At 31.0% G+C, this 19,606-nt stretch overlaps 2 protein-coding genes across 2 annotated transcripts; both read right to left on the reverse strand.

The window, feature by feature from the left end:
- Nucleotides 1–134: 134 nt before the first annotated feature.
- On the reverse strand, nt 135–4,036 carry LOC101260839 (LRR receptor-like serine/threonine-protein kinase ER2). The gene has a single exon (XM_004243611.5). The coding sequence runs from the start codon at nt 1,576–1,578 to the stop codon at nt 352–354; it is 1,227 nt and encodes a 408-aa protein (XP_004243659.1). The 5' UTR covers nt 1,579–4,036; the 3' UTR covers nt 135–351.
- Nucleotides 4,037–6,979: 2,943 nt separating this feature from the next.
- On the reverse strand, nt 6,980–8,775 carry TPRP-F1 (36.4 kDa proline-rich protein). The gene is made up of 2 exons (NM_001309264.1): nt 7,599–8,775; nt 6,980–7,271 (listed from the first exon to the last, which is right to left on the reverse strand). The coding sequence occupies exon 1, from the start codon at nt 8,697–8,699 to the stop codon at nt 7,605–7,607; it is 1,095 nt and encodes a 364-aa protein (NP_001296193.1). The 5' UTR covers nt 8,700–8,775; the 3' UTR covers nt 6,980–7,271; nt 7,599–7,604.
- Nucleotides 8,776–19,606: the final 10,831 nt, after the last annotated feature.

Genomic DNA, 19,606 nt, shown 5'->3' on the forward strand with positions numbered 1-19,606 from the left:
ATATATGTTTAGAATTGATAAAAAAAAAGTTTGACAATTTCACTATAATAGTCTTATACTTTATATATGTTAGAATTGATAAAAGAAAGTTCTATCAAATTTCAAAAAGTTACAGGATCATAGTGTACCAATACTTTTACTAGTAATACATAATTATAAATTATGCTCAATCAAAAAAGGATTACAATCGTTCAAATTAGTAACTTTATCCTAAAACAAGAGACTAATTTGAATTTTAAAAAAAAAAATTGAGAACACTGAACAATCAAAATATGTATACGTATTATATGCATCATCATCATGTGCTGTGCTGACAGAAACTGAACTTTCTTGAACTCAAATATTTTAAACTTACGCCATGGAAGTATTAAAAGCAGAGCACTGGTTCACTGGTCTCGATATCTGTTCGCCGGCGCTAGCCGGACAAGCCATGAACCCCACCGGCACCGGTGGAACCATACAATTGTACGATAAACACAATGCTACTGAATCCGGCAATGGTAATCCTTCTTTCACTGGAAACTCAGCAATGTAATTATGTTGCAAATACAGAGTTCTCGTGCTTCCACTGTAAACACTCTCCACGTAATCCTTGGGTACTGCTCCCGTGAATCGGTTGTTGTTAAGAAAGAGTGTTTCTACTCCGGCGAGAGTATTTGTGAGTTCGCCGGTGAGTGAGTTATGACTTAGATCGACGGTGGATCCAGGGCCGTATGCGGTGGCGGCAGGGGAGAATAGCGGTTGTTGTGGGACCCTTCCGGTGAAATTGTTCCGTTGGAGGTACATTGATGATAACGTGGATCGGAAGAGTGATGAAGGGATGGTCCCACTGAAACGGTTCATGCTTAAGTCGAGGTACACTAACTCTGAGAGTGATTCGAGGACGCTCAGTGGTCCCCACAACCGATTTCCTGATACTGACAGATAACGGAGCGTTAACGGCATTCTCTGCAACATTCCCGATAGCTCATTGTTACTCAAATCCAAGTGAAGTAACTCCGTCGGTAGAATCGGGATCTCGCCGGAGATTTTGTTAGATCCCAGTACCACTACCTTCACCGAAGATAACTCGGAAATTGAACGAGGAATTGTTCCAGTGAGTTGATTGTGACTCAAATCGAGAGTGTGGAGATTCGGGAGTGTGAAAATAGAAGTAGGTATGGATCCAGTTAAGCGATTGTTGGTGAGAGAGATGACGCTGAGTTTTTTGAGTGTTCCGATTTGGTCAGGAATGGGACCCGTTACAATTCCGGTGAAAAGAAGAAGCTGAGTTAGCTCGGAGAGGTTAGAAATAGCTGGAGATAATATCCCGGCAAGGCCAGGTGAATCAGATAGACCAGTTCCAAGTGTGAGTGTAGTAACGCGTTTAGGAATGAGCATAGAGCAAGTAATCCCAGCAAATGAGGAGCATGGGTCCGGAGCATTGAAGTCCCAGCTGGTGAAAAATGCATTTGGGGAAGATGAAGTAATGTCGGTGAGGCTGTTTTTGATTTCACGCAGAGCAGATAAATCAACAACACTGATACCTTCTGCACTCAAAAGAAGGACAAGAGGTAACAACAAAAGAAACACCCTCATTGCTCTACTTTCTATCTTGTTTTCTTCTTCCTTTTTTTAGTGTGTTATCTGAAAAATGCAAAATGAGACACAGGTCAAATAGAAAAAAAGAAAAAGAAGTAAGAAATACAAAAAGCTCTGGGCTGTCAGATTCCTGTTTTTATTTGTGCTCATGTGCACGCTATGAAGATAATGAAAAAGAAATCTGAGGTCCCAGATTGAATAAATCAAGTAGTTGCGACTTTTCTCCGGCAAAGAGGAGAGAGAAAGAAGGACTGAAAATTGTGGGGGCACTAAATTTTAGAAAGAGAAAGAAAAGAGGTATCAATATTACTTCTCCAACGGTATAAATCCGTTAGTAAAATCAGCTAAAAGGTGTAGTAGGTTAGTTGAGATCCTTTCAATTTTGCTCTAGTTTAGTGTATCCCCTAGTAGACTTCAGTCCCTGGCAGAGAATTTTTGTTATAAAAATGAGCATACTACATAATAATTATATTCTCTAATTTTAGGTATACATACCTAAATACTTAAAAAAGATTTAACGTGAGATTTATCATGTTAAATCTACGTCTGATATAACGTGAGATTTATCATGTAAAAAGTTTGTGTCTACTTATTTAATTTTATAATCGTCAAGTGTTTATGTATATAACCAAAATATCAGCTGACCCTACGTTAATAGACATGTGTATGCATTATGCATATAAAATTGTACCACATGCGAATAAGTCAATTATATCTATAACAACATCGTTTGTTTAAATTATGTTTCTTTTACTATTCCATTCTCTTCTACTTGTCCCTTTTTCATAATTAGATTTTTTCCCCCACTTTTACTTGTCATTTTTAACATATAAAAAGACTTATTTTGCCTTTTTTATCCTCTAACTTTAGTACTTATCCTCTAAATTATTTCTCAAAACCTTAGAATATATACATCAATTAACATTAATATGATACAAGCAGTATTAATCATTATTTCTTTAGAAAATGCTAAGTCCAAAATGAATAAATAAATAATTTTTATAAGCAAATTATAATGAAATGTGATTATATATAAACAATATCCTTTACCTCACCAACATGGGTTGTCATGCCTGGGTGACAATCCTTTATCATGCCTGGTGACAATCCTTTATCCTTAAACGGAGGTCTCGGATTTGTGGGTATAGATAAAAAATTCTATTGGAAGCGCTATCCTCGAATGGGTTCTGCAGTGCGCGATACTAATTTAGTAAGAGCTTCAATGTGAACTTCTAACACCGAGTGGAGAAAAATATATATCTTTTACCTCTACCTCCTTGGACAAAAGTAATTCTTCCACCTCTAGATATGGAATGATGAGAGCAAGGAAAAGAAAAAGCTACAAGTAAAAATTAGTTACCACATATGACAGAGCTAAGAACATAATGTAGACAGTTGGAGCACTTGAATTGAATAGGGTCATGTCATGAAGATATGTTATTAAGATCCCAAACCCAACCAATTAGTATGTGAGTCAATTTCATGACTACCAGTGGTTGGTCACTCATGTGGAGTGTTGGACCACTTGTATATAAAAACTATAGTATAGTACCCCAATATCTAAGGCAAACACAGATTGTCCAATGCAGCCAAAAGTTAACACACAACTCAGGAGAGTTACACTTCCACCCCACTCTGCTATATACAATATGTCCCTCAACCAATCGCAAGTGCTCTTCTACTAGATAGATATAAGATATTTGAGTGCGGCCTAGTGATCAATGAAGTAGTTGAGAATTTTAATGTCTCAAATTCAAAACATATATTTGGTGATTATTTTCATCTGTTCTAGCTTTGGTAGACAAGAATTATCTGGTATCTGTTGCTGATGTGAGGTTCAAATGATAGGTATGTTGTAAATTTAATTGAGATACCACGATTATTAAAAAAAAAGTATACTTTTGATTGGATTCGCTCCTCCTCTCCATTTTCTCGAGCTCTTGGATTAAAGACGTATGTTATGGTCCCGTGGACTCATGGTTAAGAATGATAAATTTTTCATGTATTTGCTTTTAGATTATTTTTTTTGGCAAATATCGTAATTTAGTAAAATATATTTTTTATTAATAAGTACTTAAATACTTTTCTCTTTTTGCAATATATATACGATCGACTCTTTTTTAGTATTTGAATAGAAAAAACACACACGCAGGAATGAGAAAATAATTAGATTCCCAAAAATCTAAATCAATGTGTGATATTTGTAAAAGAAATAATTATTTAATGTTAAAAGTCTAGTGGTCACTGATATATTGAGAAATTGACTTGTCAATTGTTAAAAGGCAAAAAGATAAAGAAGGGAAACCAACAAATAATCAAGTAAAGATTAACTTGAAATACAAAAACTAATAATTGGAAGTTCACAAACATAGAAACAGAAAAGAAGAAAGAAGTAAAAGCTACTTCTTATACTAAACTTCGATTTTTTTTCAACTACTCCCAAAACTATCAAATGTCTTAGTTACCTCTCTAAATTTGCTTATTTGATAGTCTTTAGCATGCGTTCGGATATGCAATTTCATCATAAATTTGAAGTATTATTTTAAATTTTACAAAAAGAAAAAGAAAAAAGCTCATGCTCGGTGTGTAAAGATTGTTTATACTCTATAAAAGAATTGTATCAAAAAATAACTAGTTACTACTATTTCTTAACCACAAACATCTATTTATACAAAAGAATTGATAGATTTATCAGTACGACACCTAAAAATATTCTGATATCTTATTTATAAATTACGATTTGTCCATTTGGTAAAATTGTAAAATAATTGAAGAAAATTTGTAGTTTTCGACTAAAATAGCCGCATTTATATGCAATATACCGATATAAGATTAATAGTTATATACACATATACACTGTTACTTAATATATACATTGGAATTTTTCATCTTCACCAACGAGCTAAATTTATTTTGTAATTGCAACCAGCTCAAACTCCTCTATACAATTAAATTCTGAATTTCAGATATGAGCTTCTTTCTTTGTTTCGATTCTTTTAATATATTATTTACTCTGAAAGATTCACATTTATGGCTGATCAAATTATTAAATTGAGTTTCAAAACTTTTCAATGGCACAAAATATTCAAGACTTTATTTATCAAGCAAATTATAGTATGTTGAAATTCTCACATTTATAGAAAAAGCAAATAACATCCACCATCACATTCACCTTCTTTGAATAAGATAATTTGACTAAATAGACATTTTTGTAGTGTAGCAACGAGATAAGTTGTCTATATAATGTTAATTGATCTTTTAGAGGTTGTATTATGGACAACTTTCACATATAACAAATAAAAAATTCATATTTGTATGTTATAACAAAGTTTGCATAATTGTGCTTCATAGCAAACATAAACTGTATAATTCGCTATACATATACACTTGAAGCAAATTGTATAAAATGAAGTGTATAGAACAAGAAAGAAAAAGACACTTGGGCAGATAACTGTATAAAAACGAAGTGTATAAAACGAATTATTATTATAAGTGTATAGAACGATTATATACAATTTGAATTTGTATAAAATGAGAAAGAGAGAAAGACAAAAGAGACTTGACAAGGAATATACAATTGAATCGAATTGTATAAAACGAGAAAGAGAGAAATTAGATACAATTTGAAAATTGTATAAAACGAGAAAGAGAGAAAGGCAAAAAATACTGGGCATGGGAGTATTTTTATTGTATAACTATAAGTGTATAGGACGAAAATATATGTACTTGCATGTGTATATAAAATTTTCTCACGCTTTATACAAACAGAAACACAATTTATACATTTCGCTTCTGTTTGTATAATATAAGTAAGAAAGGTGAGGGTGGTGAGTGAGATTTGGGAGAGTGGCGAGCGAGATCTGGAAGAGGGGAACAAAAATATATGTATTTATATAATTTTCTCTGCTTTATACAATTAGAAAAAAAATTATACACTTGTGTTTCTATAAAAAGTGAGGAAGCTAGCGAGAGATTGGAGGAGAGTGGCGAGCGAGATATTTGGGAGAAAGGCGCCTGACAATTTTTTTGCAAACGTTTGCTATGGAGCACAATTAAATCAAACTCTAGTTACTCCATTTATTTTAGATTATTAATTTGTTATTATATACAATTTTCCCTCGTATTATTTAGGAATGTTTTTGTACTGCAAACAAATCCAATAGCAGATGTGGACAAGAACATTTGGCCCTTTGGGCTATTCAACAATCACTTTGGAGAATATAGTTATTGGGCCTACACCAAGATTGGATTTTTGGGAGTACATGATTGCTTGATGAGAGCCACTATAATTTTGATTGAGTTTTGTAAGGGCTCTTTAAGTAATTGTATAGACAAAAAAAAGTTCTTATTTATTTCGATTAAAATGACTATATATAATGTATGAATATTGTATAATCATATATAATAGATGTATATTTCATATACACTATTTATACATTTTGTAGTAGTTCATCTTCTTGAGTTGATTTTTTACTAACTCAAATCTCCTCTAAACAGTCCCACAACTATAAATATGAGCTCCTCTCGATATCTCAAAATCTTTTGATATCTTATTCAGTTGAAACGATTCATATATCTTACACCAAATATAAAATGGAGTAGAGTGGGCTTCCATTGTGTGCCATAGGCGAAAATTCTTTTTTTTTTTTATCTTATTCTTTGGTCAGACTGGTATCCCACAAACATTTCTTTTAAGCATCGTTCTTTTGCCATATTTAGTTGTGAGATGTCCATTTATCTCTTGATTTTGCTATGAAATCTATCATATATCTCAACATGTATTTAAATTCTATCTCTGATGTATCTATCATGTATATGTCATATATATTTGTTATGTATCATATATATATATGTATTTGAGTTGTACATGGTGTATCTGATATCCATCTGGATACATATGTATGTATTTACTCTTTCACTATGTATGTGATATATATGCAACATGTATCTACTCACAAGCAATTTTCAATAATATTTGTCGACGATAAGAATATTTTAGAATCAAAAAATCAACAAATAGTATATACCAAATTTAATAGCTTAGAGATATTTTAAATATTTTCGATATAATATATAATATAACATGATATAAAAAATTAGATCAGAAAATTTTGAAGTTGGATTGATTCACTTCGAATTGCGGACCCTTCATTGCACTAGAATATTTCGTGATCCAGGCCGTGTATTCTTTGTCTACTCAAGGAAAATGTATCATAATATTTATTAATTTATAAAATTAATTTTTTTAATCACTTTAAAACTATAAGTAAATTATATTGAAAAAAATAATTAAGGATAAATTAGTTTTTCTTTTAAAAAAAGGAAAATTATATGATTTTCTAAAAAAATGCGTAAAAGAGAAATATGATAACTAATATGAGACGGAAAGATTAACACGTGATAAATTAGGTGATTTTTTCCTCATTCATTCGTGTTCATACAATCAAATCAGCATTCATACTCCACTATACTAAATACCATTAGTATTTCCCTAAAACAATAATGTAAATACAACATTCAGTACATTAATCAAAAGCTAATTAAACACGCCAAATTAAAGCTTAATTAATATCCCTCCTTTGTTTTCTCAATTTATTGCCATGATAAAATGGAAATTGAACTTTCACACATTTATTGTGCCTTCAACTATGACAATGCGGCAGTATCAGTCAAATGTCCTGTTTAATATCCTGCATCATATTACATAATGTTGGTATACATATTACTTGCTAAAGATTATTGTATACGAATTGCCAAATCTTGATCAAAAAGATATTTGTATGTTCTAAGTTATGTGGCATTGGTTAAATAAATTTTAAATTTTTGACCGTGAATTCGTATATGAAATGAAATTTATACTTATGAAAACTACGTAATAAGTAGTATAAATCAAAATATTTAAAGAGATTTAAAAAAATTCCGAGCTAAGAAAATTGGGCCTAATACTTGAAATGTCAACTGTACCACATAAATTGAGTAGGAGTGAGTAATAATTGAAAGTGAGAAAAAGTGGAAACCTTGATTTAGGTTGAAGGACACTTGAAGTCTTTGGGTGGATACTTGCCACAATCATCAATAAGAACCTGTAGAGCAATGGGAAGAATGATGTTTATGTTTAAGAGCTTGAGTCTAATAGTTGTGCAAAGACAAATGGCTGCATCCAAGTCTACTAGTCCTCCTAGAAGTGGACAACATGTTTGCTTAGCACTTCCACCGATTCCAATGTGGATTAGTCCTCCTAACACGTCCACACAAGCACCTAGCTTGAGAGCATCAATGGGGCAAGTTGGTTGTGCTGGTGGTGATGGTATTATTGCTGGTGGTGGTGGTGGTGGTGGGCATGGTGTAGGGGGTGTTGGAACTATGGGTGGAGTAACAACCGGAGGACTTGGCACGTAGGGTGGTGGTATTACCACGGGAGGATTGGGGACAAAAGGTGGAGAGACAATAGGTGGTGTTGGAATGATTGGAGGTGACACAACAGGTGGTGTTGGAGTGATTGGTGGATAAACAATGGGGGGTGAAACAATAGGAGGTGTTGGTGATGGTGGTTTTGGAGTGACTGGTGGATGGACAATAGGTGGTGTTGGAGTGATTGGTGGATAAACAATAGGGGGTGAAACAATAGGTGGTATTGGTGATGGTGGTTTTGGAGTGAATGGTGGTGTTTTTGGTGGTTTAGGTGTGGAAGGTGGAGAGACAATGGGAGGAGGATGCACTATAGGAGGTCTTGGTACATGTGGAGGTTTTACAATTGGTGGCTTAGGACCATGATGAGATGGAGGAGGGCATGGTTTTTGTGGGGGGTGTTTAGGGTGTTTAGGGGTGGAAGGTGGTTTAACATGTGGAGGGTGTTTAGGGGTAGTAGGTGGTTTCACATATGGTGGTTGTTTAGGGGTAGAAGGTGGCTTCACATGTGGAGGATCTTTAGGGTGTTTAGGGGTAGAAGGTGGTTTCACATGTGGAGGTTGTGTAGAGGGTGGTTTCACCTTAGGAGGCAATTTTGGGTGTTTTGGGGTGGAAGGAGGATATGGACAATAAGGACATGCATGGGCAATGAACAAAGTTCCAAGTTGAAGAAGCAACAATAAGACTCTAGCAAGATTAAACTTCTCCATTGGTATGGAGAGAGGGAATAACTCTTGCCAAATGCTACCAATAGAATGGTACACTATGGCACTAGCTCTTTAACACACCCATTCTTATAGACAAAGATACTAACCAAAATATGTCTATTTATTTCCCTATTTCCAATTCTTTTCTAATGATTTTTACCGACAAGATGCTTGAGTTAGGTATGTAATATGTATAATTAAAGATTTAGTGTTATTTTATAGAAAATGTTTAGGAATTCATCAAGTGGGATTGTTAAATATAATGAGATTTCTCTACATTATTTAAAAGATTTCGAATTTGACTTAATGAGAAATTTCAAATAGAAAATACAAATGTTCCTGAACATACACACACAAAAAAAAGAAAGTGTTATACGCGGGGATTTAAGGAAGGGTCAGATATATGACCTCTTGCCTTCTTTTTTTTTTTAAAAAAATCTCTTTTCTACTTAAACATTTTACGTACAAATAGTTTTGTTTAAGTGGGTAATTAAAATCGATTACCAAATGTTTGTTGGAAAGTGTTTAAATGACTTTTCTTTATTGCTGTTTTCACTTTTCCAAAAATCTTTCTCTAGGTACTTATTTAACATGTCTTAGTACGTACATACATAAATGGTTAAATCACTATCAACAAAGATATATAGACTCATCAGGTAGCTCTTTGAGAGGCATATGTATACAAAGATACATAGGCCCACTAATATACCTTCTCTCTTTTAATTTGCTTGTACCGTTCTTAAAAAGAATTCTAAATATTTAATCTTACATTAAAAATAAACATATAAAAATATCCTTTATTTTTGTAATTTTGAATATGTTATGTAAAGTTATATTAAAAATTTATCGATTTTTTAAAAAGTGAATTGAAAATTTTAGTGAGAGAAACAAATTGAAACGAAGAATGCGACAACTTTGGATATATATACTTGATATATCAATTATATAATAATTTGTGTATCAAATTACCATACGGCTCCAAACCTAACTTTTAGGCCAAAATTTTCAAATATTATTTGTCCAAGTGACAGTATGTGAATTGGAGAAGGGAAAAAGAGGACAGATTTTGCTGTTGAGTCCGTGAGTGAGCTATTGAGACTCAACATTCACTACATTCCAAGGTTTCATCCTTTTTAAAAAGTAGCGGCCCATGTGGCTCCAATCAACGTAATTATCACTACCATCACCGTCAAGAATATTATGAAATGACGAGTGACAGAATTAGAATTTTTAATAAAGTAATTTAATATTTATAGAATTAAATACAAATTAAATGAAAGGATTTGATATCTATTATATATACATTAAAAAGTAATTTTAAACATGTATAAATAATAAAATTTTCAGTCAAAGAAGGTTTGAATACCCCCTAACACAAGGCTAGCTCCGCCTCTGAATGAGATTATGCTGATATTAATTAGATTTTACGTATTCGAGCTTTGAGAATTTAAAAGATGAATCATCAAAGAATGTTTTTCTCTTTAATAATCTTATGTGGTACAAATCTAAATCATAATCAAACCTGGTTGTACTAGTTAGTCAATATTGAGAAAAAAAGAAGTATTCAAAAAATATTTAAATTCAATATGAACTATTTGTTTCATCCTTGAATTATTGGAATTCAAAATACATTTATTTAATTGATTAACTAAATTTAAATACACTTACAATCTTGCAATATGGGTGAAATACACTCTAAATTCTCATCAAGTTTAGGGGGTGCTTTCAACACTTCTCTTGGCCATTCATTAAGAGTTTCATGCTCCTACAAAAAATTGGGTGTATCTAAGTTTAGTTAGTCAAGTAGTTTTTAAGGTTGTCAATAGTACAGAAATAAAACTAATAATTTGTGCCAAGTTTATAGGTACTTTAATACTTCTCTCTAATAATATTTCATTACAATCTGATTATTATTTTTTTTTAGATTCGATTTTCACGTTATATTCTACTTTCACATAATAATATTGTACCTATAATAACAATGACATTGCGATAATATTTTTGTCAAACTACTCTTCTACAAGTCATCAGACAATTATTGTGTAGTAAATTTTATAAGAAATATATTATGTATAAAAATAAAATATTAAAATAATTGTGGTAATAAAATAAATATCATGCAAAAATATTTTCATCATTAGTTAGGGTTACAACTAGAGCTATCAAAATGGGCGTAGCCCATGGGATCGATCCAATCCAATCTATTATTTGGATATAGTTGAGATAGAATTTTTCAAGCTCATTTGAAACTAGGGCTTATAAACTCGATTCATATAAGCCCTTGAGGCTTGATTGGGGTCAGTTGGCTCATGGGCCAAAACAATTTATTTAAGTGTAACTTACAAAAATTATTCTAGTGTATGAGCTAATTACTTAAAGACACTCTATGTTTTAATATTATGAATTTTATCAGACTTTGATACGTCCAGATACATGTATCTCTAAATACATGGACTCAAAATCAAGTTAATTTATTCTAGATACACTCAATATATCAGTGAATCCTTACATATCTAGGACACATAGACAAATTTCGTGTCATTGCCTCCCTTCCATCTCACTCGCCTATTTGGGATGCATCACACCAGATACATATATCTAGTATTCTAAATACATGTTAATCACTTATCACACTAGATTTTTTGCTAGTGTTATTGAGACAACACCATTATTTGTCATATTTGATTTGAAAATCTCTTCATCTTCTTGATGTTATAAAATTTTAAGTTTGAAAAAAAAATTAAAAAGGGCTAGCCCGCTCGAGCCCGCGGCCCTCCTAGGGTTGGACATATTCAGACCCTTTCAAATGAAAGGTCAACCTGCAATAGCCCATAAAATTCATCGGCCCGCGAGGTTTGAGTCAGATAAGATTTGACAAACCCTTTTTGACAACTCTAGTTACAATTTCACGAGGAAAGACTACTTATATCTGCTATTTATCATTCAATACTTTTTATATTTGTTTTATTGGTTAATTAACAAATATATTCTTTTTTCTTGGAATACAAAATTATGAAACTATTGTTTGTGTTCTTTTATTGATAACAACTAGATGGAATTTAAACGTCAATGTCACTATGCATATGTAAGATTGGGAAAATGATCTAGAATAACAAACATCTAGCCTATACTAGGCACTATTGGAAAATTGTCATTTGCGGCTACAATTTCTTTAATTCTTGTTATTTATTTGATTTATATAAATTTATAATTTATATAATTTGGTCCTAATTGTATAAATTTAAAATATTATATATGCTTATTTTAGTTATTTATTTATGATTTATAAAAAAGATTATAATAAATTACTCTATTTGTATATTGAGAAGTGAAATATACAATTAAAGTTCTGAAAATTCCTAAATGTATAAATACAGAATTTGTATGTACTTACTCTATTTGTATATTCGCAAGTGAAATATATCAACACACAGAAATATACAAACAACAACTTACATACGCAAACAAAATTATAACTACAAAGCACAGATTATCAAAATTATAATCATAGAACATTATTATATCTATTATAGTTATTTTTAAAATTTCCTCACGTCTAAATAACTTGTTATTCTCTATTTAACTATTTGAATTAATACGTACTCTGTTAATTGGAACGATAAGTTTACAATAAAAGTAATGAAATGACTTATTTTTAGAACATTAAATATTTTTATATAAGTTTTGATGTATTAAATTCACTAATATTTCGATGGAAAGAGTAATTTGCTTAGGTTACATAATGGTCTTAGTTAAATTAAAGTAGAAACTTATATAAATTTTACCGGTTTAGGAATTTATTATTTAGATATACTTTAATTTGTAATATTATAAATTTTATTAGATTTTGGTGCGTCCACACGCGTATATCTCGGGTTATATGAAATCAAAATTAGGTGTAATTTGTTCTAGACACATCGTATCCAATAGAATTCATATGTAACTTGGATACATAACAAATCTCGTTGCATCCTCGCCTCTTCCCATCTTGCTCGCCACTCTCATATATCCCAGATGCATGCGAATCACACTAGATACCTACAAAATGCATGCATCTTATGTGTATCTATTGTGATTCGCACGTATTTGACATATATTACTATCTCCGCTCGTCTCCTCATCTGACTCGCTTTTTTCTCTATTTAAGCGTATCTGATAGCAAAGAATATTTGTATGTATTTTTTAAATATATAATACGAAATATTAATTAATAATAGAATATGTAATATTTTAAAAATATAAAGCGTTATATATTATAATGATAATATAATATATATAATTACGTAGCTTATCCTAAATTAAAAGATCACATTGCACGGAGCTGGGTTTTCAGACAACTTTTAAAGTTTTCTTGGCTTTTATCTGTGTTTTTTCCCCTTTTGAAGGTACTAATTTATTCGTTTTTTAGGGAAATGTTGGGCAAATATAGCTTTCCTGTTTTACTCGGAAATTACTCATTTCAGACCATTCTACTTATCGTACTTATTAAAATTAAATAGTCTAAAATAATTATCATTTTAGAAAATCAAAATATAATTAATATATATATTATTATCTGTAGTATTTAGCATGAAAAATCTAAGTGAACAATTAGTGATGGCAAATGATTGGGTTGAATCAAATTTGAACGGGTTAAAAATGAGTCAATATAAAATGGATATAACTCAACCCGTCCATATTTGATATGAGTAAAATTGAACTGGTAACAAATGAATTGTGCAAAATACTTTACCATATTTTCATGAATAAATAGTGTTCTACTTAGCAGTTCAACGTAGACAAAATATTTTAGTATTTTTTAAAATAAAAAATACTGAAAATATTTTATTTAGTTTTATTGTATACTAAAAGTTAAAAAAAATAATCCTGACTTTTCAAAAAATAAAGTTATGCAACAACAAGGAGAAAATACTTTTAATTTCAAAGTAAATGAACAGTTCTATTTTAGAACTAAAACATGAACTTTAAGGCTTCACCAATGTCAATATTTATACATGATTTATTTATTTTACATTATTATTTATAACTCAATTTAAAATTAAATAAACAAAAAAATGTAATTATAATTAACAAAAGAAATGTGCATTTAAAATATATTTTTTTGAAGGCCAAAGACTTTACCTTTTCAATTATAGAGAAAAATAATTAGTTTTATAGAAGAACATAAAAAAGAAGGTAAGTTATTATATTTTTTTAGTGATATTATGAATTTTGAATGAATAAAAAAGTTAGAAGTTTAACCCAATTGACTAATTTATATTTTACCCATATTTTACCTATAGTTTACCTATGTTTTATCCATATTTTTATGAGTTAAATATGGATATCCGTCCATATTTTATCCATGTAGAAAATCACTCACCTAACCCATTAAAATATGACGAATTAAACGAGTCATTAAAAATATGAGCTTATTTTATCAACATTTTGAACTAATATATGCTAATTACTTATACTAGCGTTTTTTCTATTTATTAAATAGCGTTAAAGAGAGAATATTTTTGAGAAATGATCAAAGATAGAGTAACAAATTACAAATTAGTTACCACACTTATATAAATTAAAAATGTGATAAGTAAAGTCGTCTTTAGAGAATAGATAGATTCTTAAAAAGTAAAATTATCGGATTGTTGGCAATTAATTGTAAGAATCTAATGTTTTTTCATTCGATGTTGGTATTCGTATTGGAATCTCTATGAAACTTTTGATAGTATATTGATGGTTCATTTTGAGAGTGATCCTCCTAATATAATTTTCTACATACTTAAAGCTTAAATTTTCAGATTTCTAGTTAAAAAATGGAGCTACCATTCTGTCAGGGGCAGAGCCAACTTGTACGAAAGGGGTTCATCTGAACCCCTTTCGATGGAAATTATATTATTTATGCATGTTTAAAATAATTTCATATGTATATATAGTAGATGTTAAACCCTCTTCGACTAATTCATGTGTTTATTTCTACATATTTTGAACTTCCTTATTGAAAATCTTGGCTCCACCTCTACAATCCGCCACGACATTACAATTCATGTTGGCAACAATCTTATATGAGTTTTTTATTAAATTATTTTCATAATTATATTTTAAAAATCTAAATTTATTTACGATCTATTCGTATAATTTTAATTAGTTAACAATAAAGATAATATTATTAAATAAGATAAGAGCTCTCATTTGGTTAAAATACATCAATTAAGAAGTAAATTTTTTTTAAAAAAAATAATAAATCATGTAAGGATACAAAGGAGGTAATTCAATGCAAGAAATTGATACTTCAAATCGTGGTTTTCTTTTCTTTCTTGAAATAACACGAAATTTGAGTCATTCAATAAATCTTTGGTAACTAATCTATTAATTTGGCGTAACGTAAAATTTTTATTTATCAAGACCTATATATTGTGTTCCTCTTCCAAAATATCATTATATCTGAATCAAATTCCTTAAAAGATATATAACTTTTGAAGAATTCAATAATTTTCGTAAATTATTCGGTCATTTTAAAAATTTTGAATTATTTAAAATTAAATAATAGGTCAAATTATGACTCACCATCCAATTAAATATTTTCTCGAAAATAAAGGTGTGTAGTCACGGAGACAGATTTATTTTGATAGAAAAAGCCAAAAAGATGATATTTTAATTTCTCAACTTGCAAAATTTTAAATTATCTAGCGTATAAAATATTATAGTAGTAATTAATTAAAACAAGTGCATGCATGATTCTATTTCTAGGATTTCGTAAAATCACGGGATGAAGTTACTGTTTGATACTTTCTGAAATTCCCAGACAAGATTATGACTAATCAATGATAGTCACATGTCATTACTATATATATATAAACGTGAAAATTTAATTAGAATTTTAAAAAGTCTACAATTTTTTTTTATTTTAAGAATAAATAAATTTATTTTATCTTTTAATTAAAAGATATTAAAATTAAATAGATAAATAAATTCAAAAATGCAAAATAACAGTGTGAAATATGTTATATTATCACTCTGACTAAATTTTCTGATTAGAAGAATTTTTCTATAATTATGTATATTATAATTGAAAAAACTGGTTATTATTACTTATATAAAAATAATAGCTAGGAACTACATGTCAATTTTTTTGAGTGTAACGACCTGTTTAGTCGTTTTGAGTAGCAGATTTTATTTCTGGAAAAACAGGCTGAGGCGACGGACCCCACGACGGACCGTCATGGGCACGACGGACCGTCGCAGGGTCTCGTTTCAAAACACTTAGAAAATCTGAAATTGGGTACTGAAAATCGACTCTCTGAACTTCGTGACGGAATGGCAGGACGGACCGTCACAGGTGTGACGGACCGTCACAGGTGTGACGGACCGTCACAGACTCTTCAGAGAAATTGAGTCTATGAACTCTGTGACGGGCAGCAGGACGGACCGTCACGGACCGTCACAGACTCTTCAGAGAAATTGAGTCTATGAACTCTGTGACGGGCAGCGCGACAGGCCGTCACAGGCACGACGGGCCGTCACAGACTGCGAAATCCCAGTCTGGGTCGGATTTCTTTACACGTTTTAAGGGACGTTTTGGACTATTCCTACTTTAATTATAAAGTTAGAGGGTTAATGTTAATAAGTCTAATTACTTGGGGGTTAAAAGAGGTAACCTTAAGTTAATTAGTGGGTCATTATTGCCACCTTTTATTCTTAATTATATACTAATTAGGGTAAAAGAAAGAGGGTTGGGAATAAGAAAAAGAAAAGAACAGAAAGAGAGAGAAGGGGAATCGATAGAGAGAGAGACGATCGAGAAGGGGAAAAACACAAAGCTTTGGGAAAATTTTCTTGCTTGATCACGAATCTTTGGTGGAGGTAGGTTATGGTTTCTCTTACGATATTCGTAGTAAACTCTTAATAGCGAATGATATGTATTGATAATATTGTAAACCCTGCTATGTGCTTAATTGTATGCTTGCATGTATGTAATTATATAATTGTGATTATATAAGCATGATGAAGTTATTGAATCCCAAATCTTGCAAAACCCTAATCTACTTTGTTAATGATGATGCCTTGGTATAAAAGAAGGCTTGATGAACGAAAGTAGTGAGATTAGGGGATCGGGTGCCACGTTCCGGTACCAGGATAGTATATGAGGATCGGAGTGTCACGTTCCGACACCAGGATAGAATATGGATTGGGTGCCACGTTCCGGTACCAGGATAGTATATGAGGATCGGAGTGTCACGTTCCGACACCAGGATAGAATATGGATCGGGTGCCACGTTCTGGTACCAGGATAGTATATGAGGATCGGAGTGTCACGTTCTGACACTAGGATAGAATATGGATCGGGTGCCACGTTCCGGTACCAGGATAGAATATGGATCGGGTGTCACGTTCCGACACCAGGATAGAATGAGGATCGGAGTGTCACGTTCCGACACCAGGATAGTATATTGAGGAGCGGAGTGTCACGTACCGACACGAGAAGAATAAAGATAATGAATCTTGAAAGATGTTAATATATTCAATCTAATGAACCTAATTCCCAAATGAGTATGATGAGGAGGCGTGAGTCCTCATTGATGAGCTTGGTGTTGTAACCAAGGGTTATGGTAATTGAAAATGCTGCATGTTAAGGATATTAGTTGATTTTATGATATTATCTGGTATATACTGTTTTCTATTTTGAGTTGGCCGATGATATCTACTCAGTACCCGTGTTTTGTACTGACCCCTACTTTTATGTTTCCTTCTTTGTTAATTGTGGAGTGCAGCAAACGTGCCATCGTCTTCAACTCAACCGCAACTCTAGCCAGTCTTCGTCACATCGGATCTTCAGGGTGAGCTAATGCTTCTAGCTTGGACTGGATCTTCTTCCTCATGTCTTGATGCCTTGAAGTTCCGACATGGACTAGCTTTTACTTGTTTTAGCTTTTAGAATACTCTTAGTCTAGTAATTTGATCATAGATGTTCTTGTGATGATGACTTCCAGATTTTGGGGATAATAATAGTTATTGATTTTATTAATGAGTTAAGTCTTCCGCGTTACTTTATGTTGATATTACATTGAAATGTTAAGGTTTAGATTGGTTGGTTTGCTCACATAGGAGAGTAAGTGTGGGTGCCAGTCGCAGCCCGGATTTGGATCGTGACATTAAGACTGTCCCAATCATCTTAATTTATCTTTGATGTTAATGTTGTTTGGTTACTTTACTACTTTAATTTATAATGTCATAATGAATCACAAGATTAGAAGAATGTCTTCTTTATTTTTTTCGGAAAATTGTATAAAATGTTCATTGAGAAAATTGTTTACACAAGAAATAGCCTATTTTTTTTTAATGGCCAATCGGCCATTGCTTTTAAAAAACTTTTTCCTTTTCTATTGCTCACTCTTTATGTGGAAAAAAAGAATATTTATGTTGTTTTATATAATATCGATACATTACATATGCACCACCTAATTATTTATAAAGTATTGATACAATACATATACACTACATAATTATTTGTACATTATATAAACTTGTTTTTATACCATTTATACAATATTTATACATGAAAAAGTTTTGGAAAAAATGATGTTTTAAGAAAATTTAAATAAATGCAGAAAACAAACAAAATAAGTTTTTTTTTAGAAAAAAAAAATCAACGCTGGAAAAATTGAGAAGCAAAAATGGACTAATGGCCTTGAGCCGAGTTCTTGGGCTATTTTTTCTCTAAATAGAAAAGGACAATTTTCATATATAGCAACTACAAAATTTAAATTTGTATTGTATAATTGTAAGTGTATATGAAGGAGATATTGTATTTGCATGTGTATACAATTTTCTCTCGCTTTATACAAACAAAAACACAATTTATACAATTCTATTGTATAAAGCGAGAGAGGCGAGCGACACAGAGCGAGGGAGGGAGAGTGGCGTGCGAGAATATGAGAGAGAGAGGCGACTGACAAACAGTTTGCTATGGAACACAAATAAATCAAATGGTAGCTACTTATCTATTTTAGATTATTAGTTTGTGATTCTATACAATTATCCCAATAGAAAATGGGCTTTTTTTTTGGTAAACTGTTATCATATTTTTATTATAACAAACATAAAAATTATATTAGTGTTCTATAATTATAGTTTGCTATTTATACTTCATAGCAAACATAATTTGTTATAAAGCATTTGATTTGTATAAAATGCAGACATATGATTTGTATAAAAATCGAAGCGATTGTATCTGTATATCAGTTCGATAATTGTATATATGTAATTAAAACGTACATGTATCAATGATTGTGTTTATATATCTGCACAAAATTTGAATTTGTATACAATTGAATTGAGTTAATACTTTTGTATTTGTATATCAAATTTCTCTCTTGCTTGATACAAACACAAATTATACATTGCTCTATCAATGTTATGTCATATACATAACTAAGAAAATGATACAAGCTGATGTTGTCATAAAAAAGAAGTGTTTATGTGTCAACAATAATATTTGATAATGTTTAGAGATACATATGCATCTGGTAGTAAAAAATAACGAATTTTGCAATAGTTATGTATTCGTTTTGTGTTTCAATAAATTAAGTTATGTATCAAAATTAATATTTAAACACAATATATTGAGCATGATGAAATTGTAATGTATCATAATTTTGAAAAGAAGGCTATACATTAATTTAAGAAAATTCAAATAGCTAGATGCATTAAAAATATGAACCCATATATATATATATATATATATATATATATATATATAAATCAACAATCTGATCTACTTCTCCTTCTCCTTCTCAACAGATCGATAATGTATTAGATTGTTACTGCATTTGTGGTAGTCCATTAAGTGTACAATAAAAATCTTGGCAATACATTGTCATAGAAAGTTTATATGTATAATAGAATATACCAAACATAAATAAAAAATT

This window comes from Solanum lycopersicum, chromosome 7 (genome assembly GCF_036512215.1).
Source record: "Solanum lycopersicum chromosome 7, SLM_r2.1".
NCBI lineage: Eukaryota > Viridiplantae > Streptophyta > Magnoliopsida > Solanales > Solanaceae > Solanum > Solanum lycopersicum.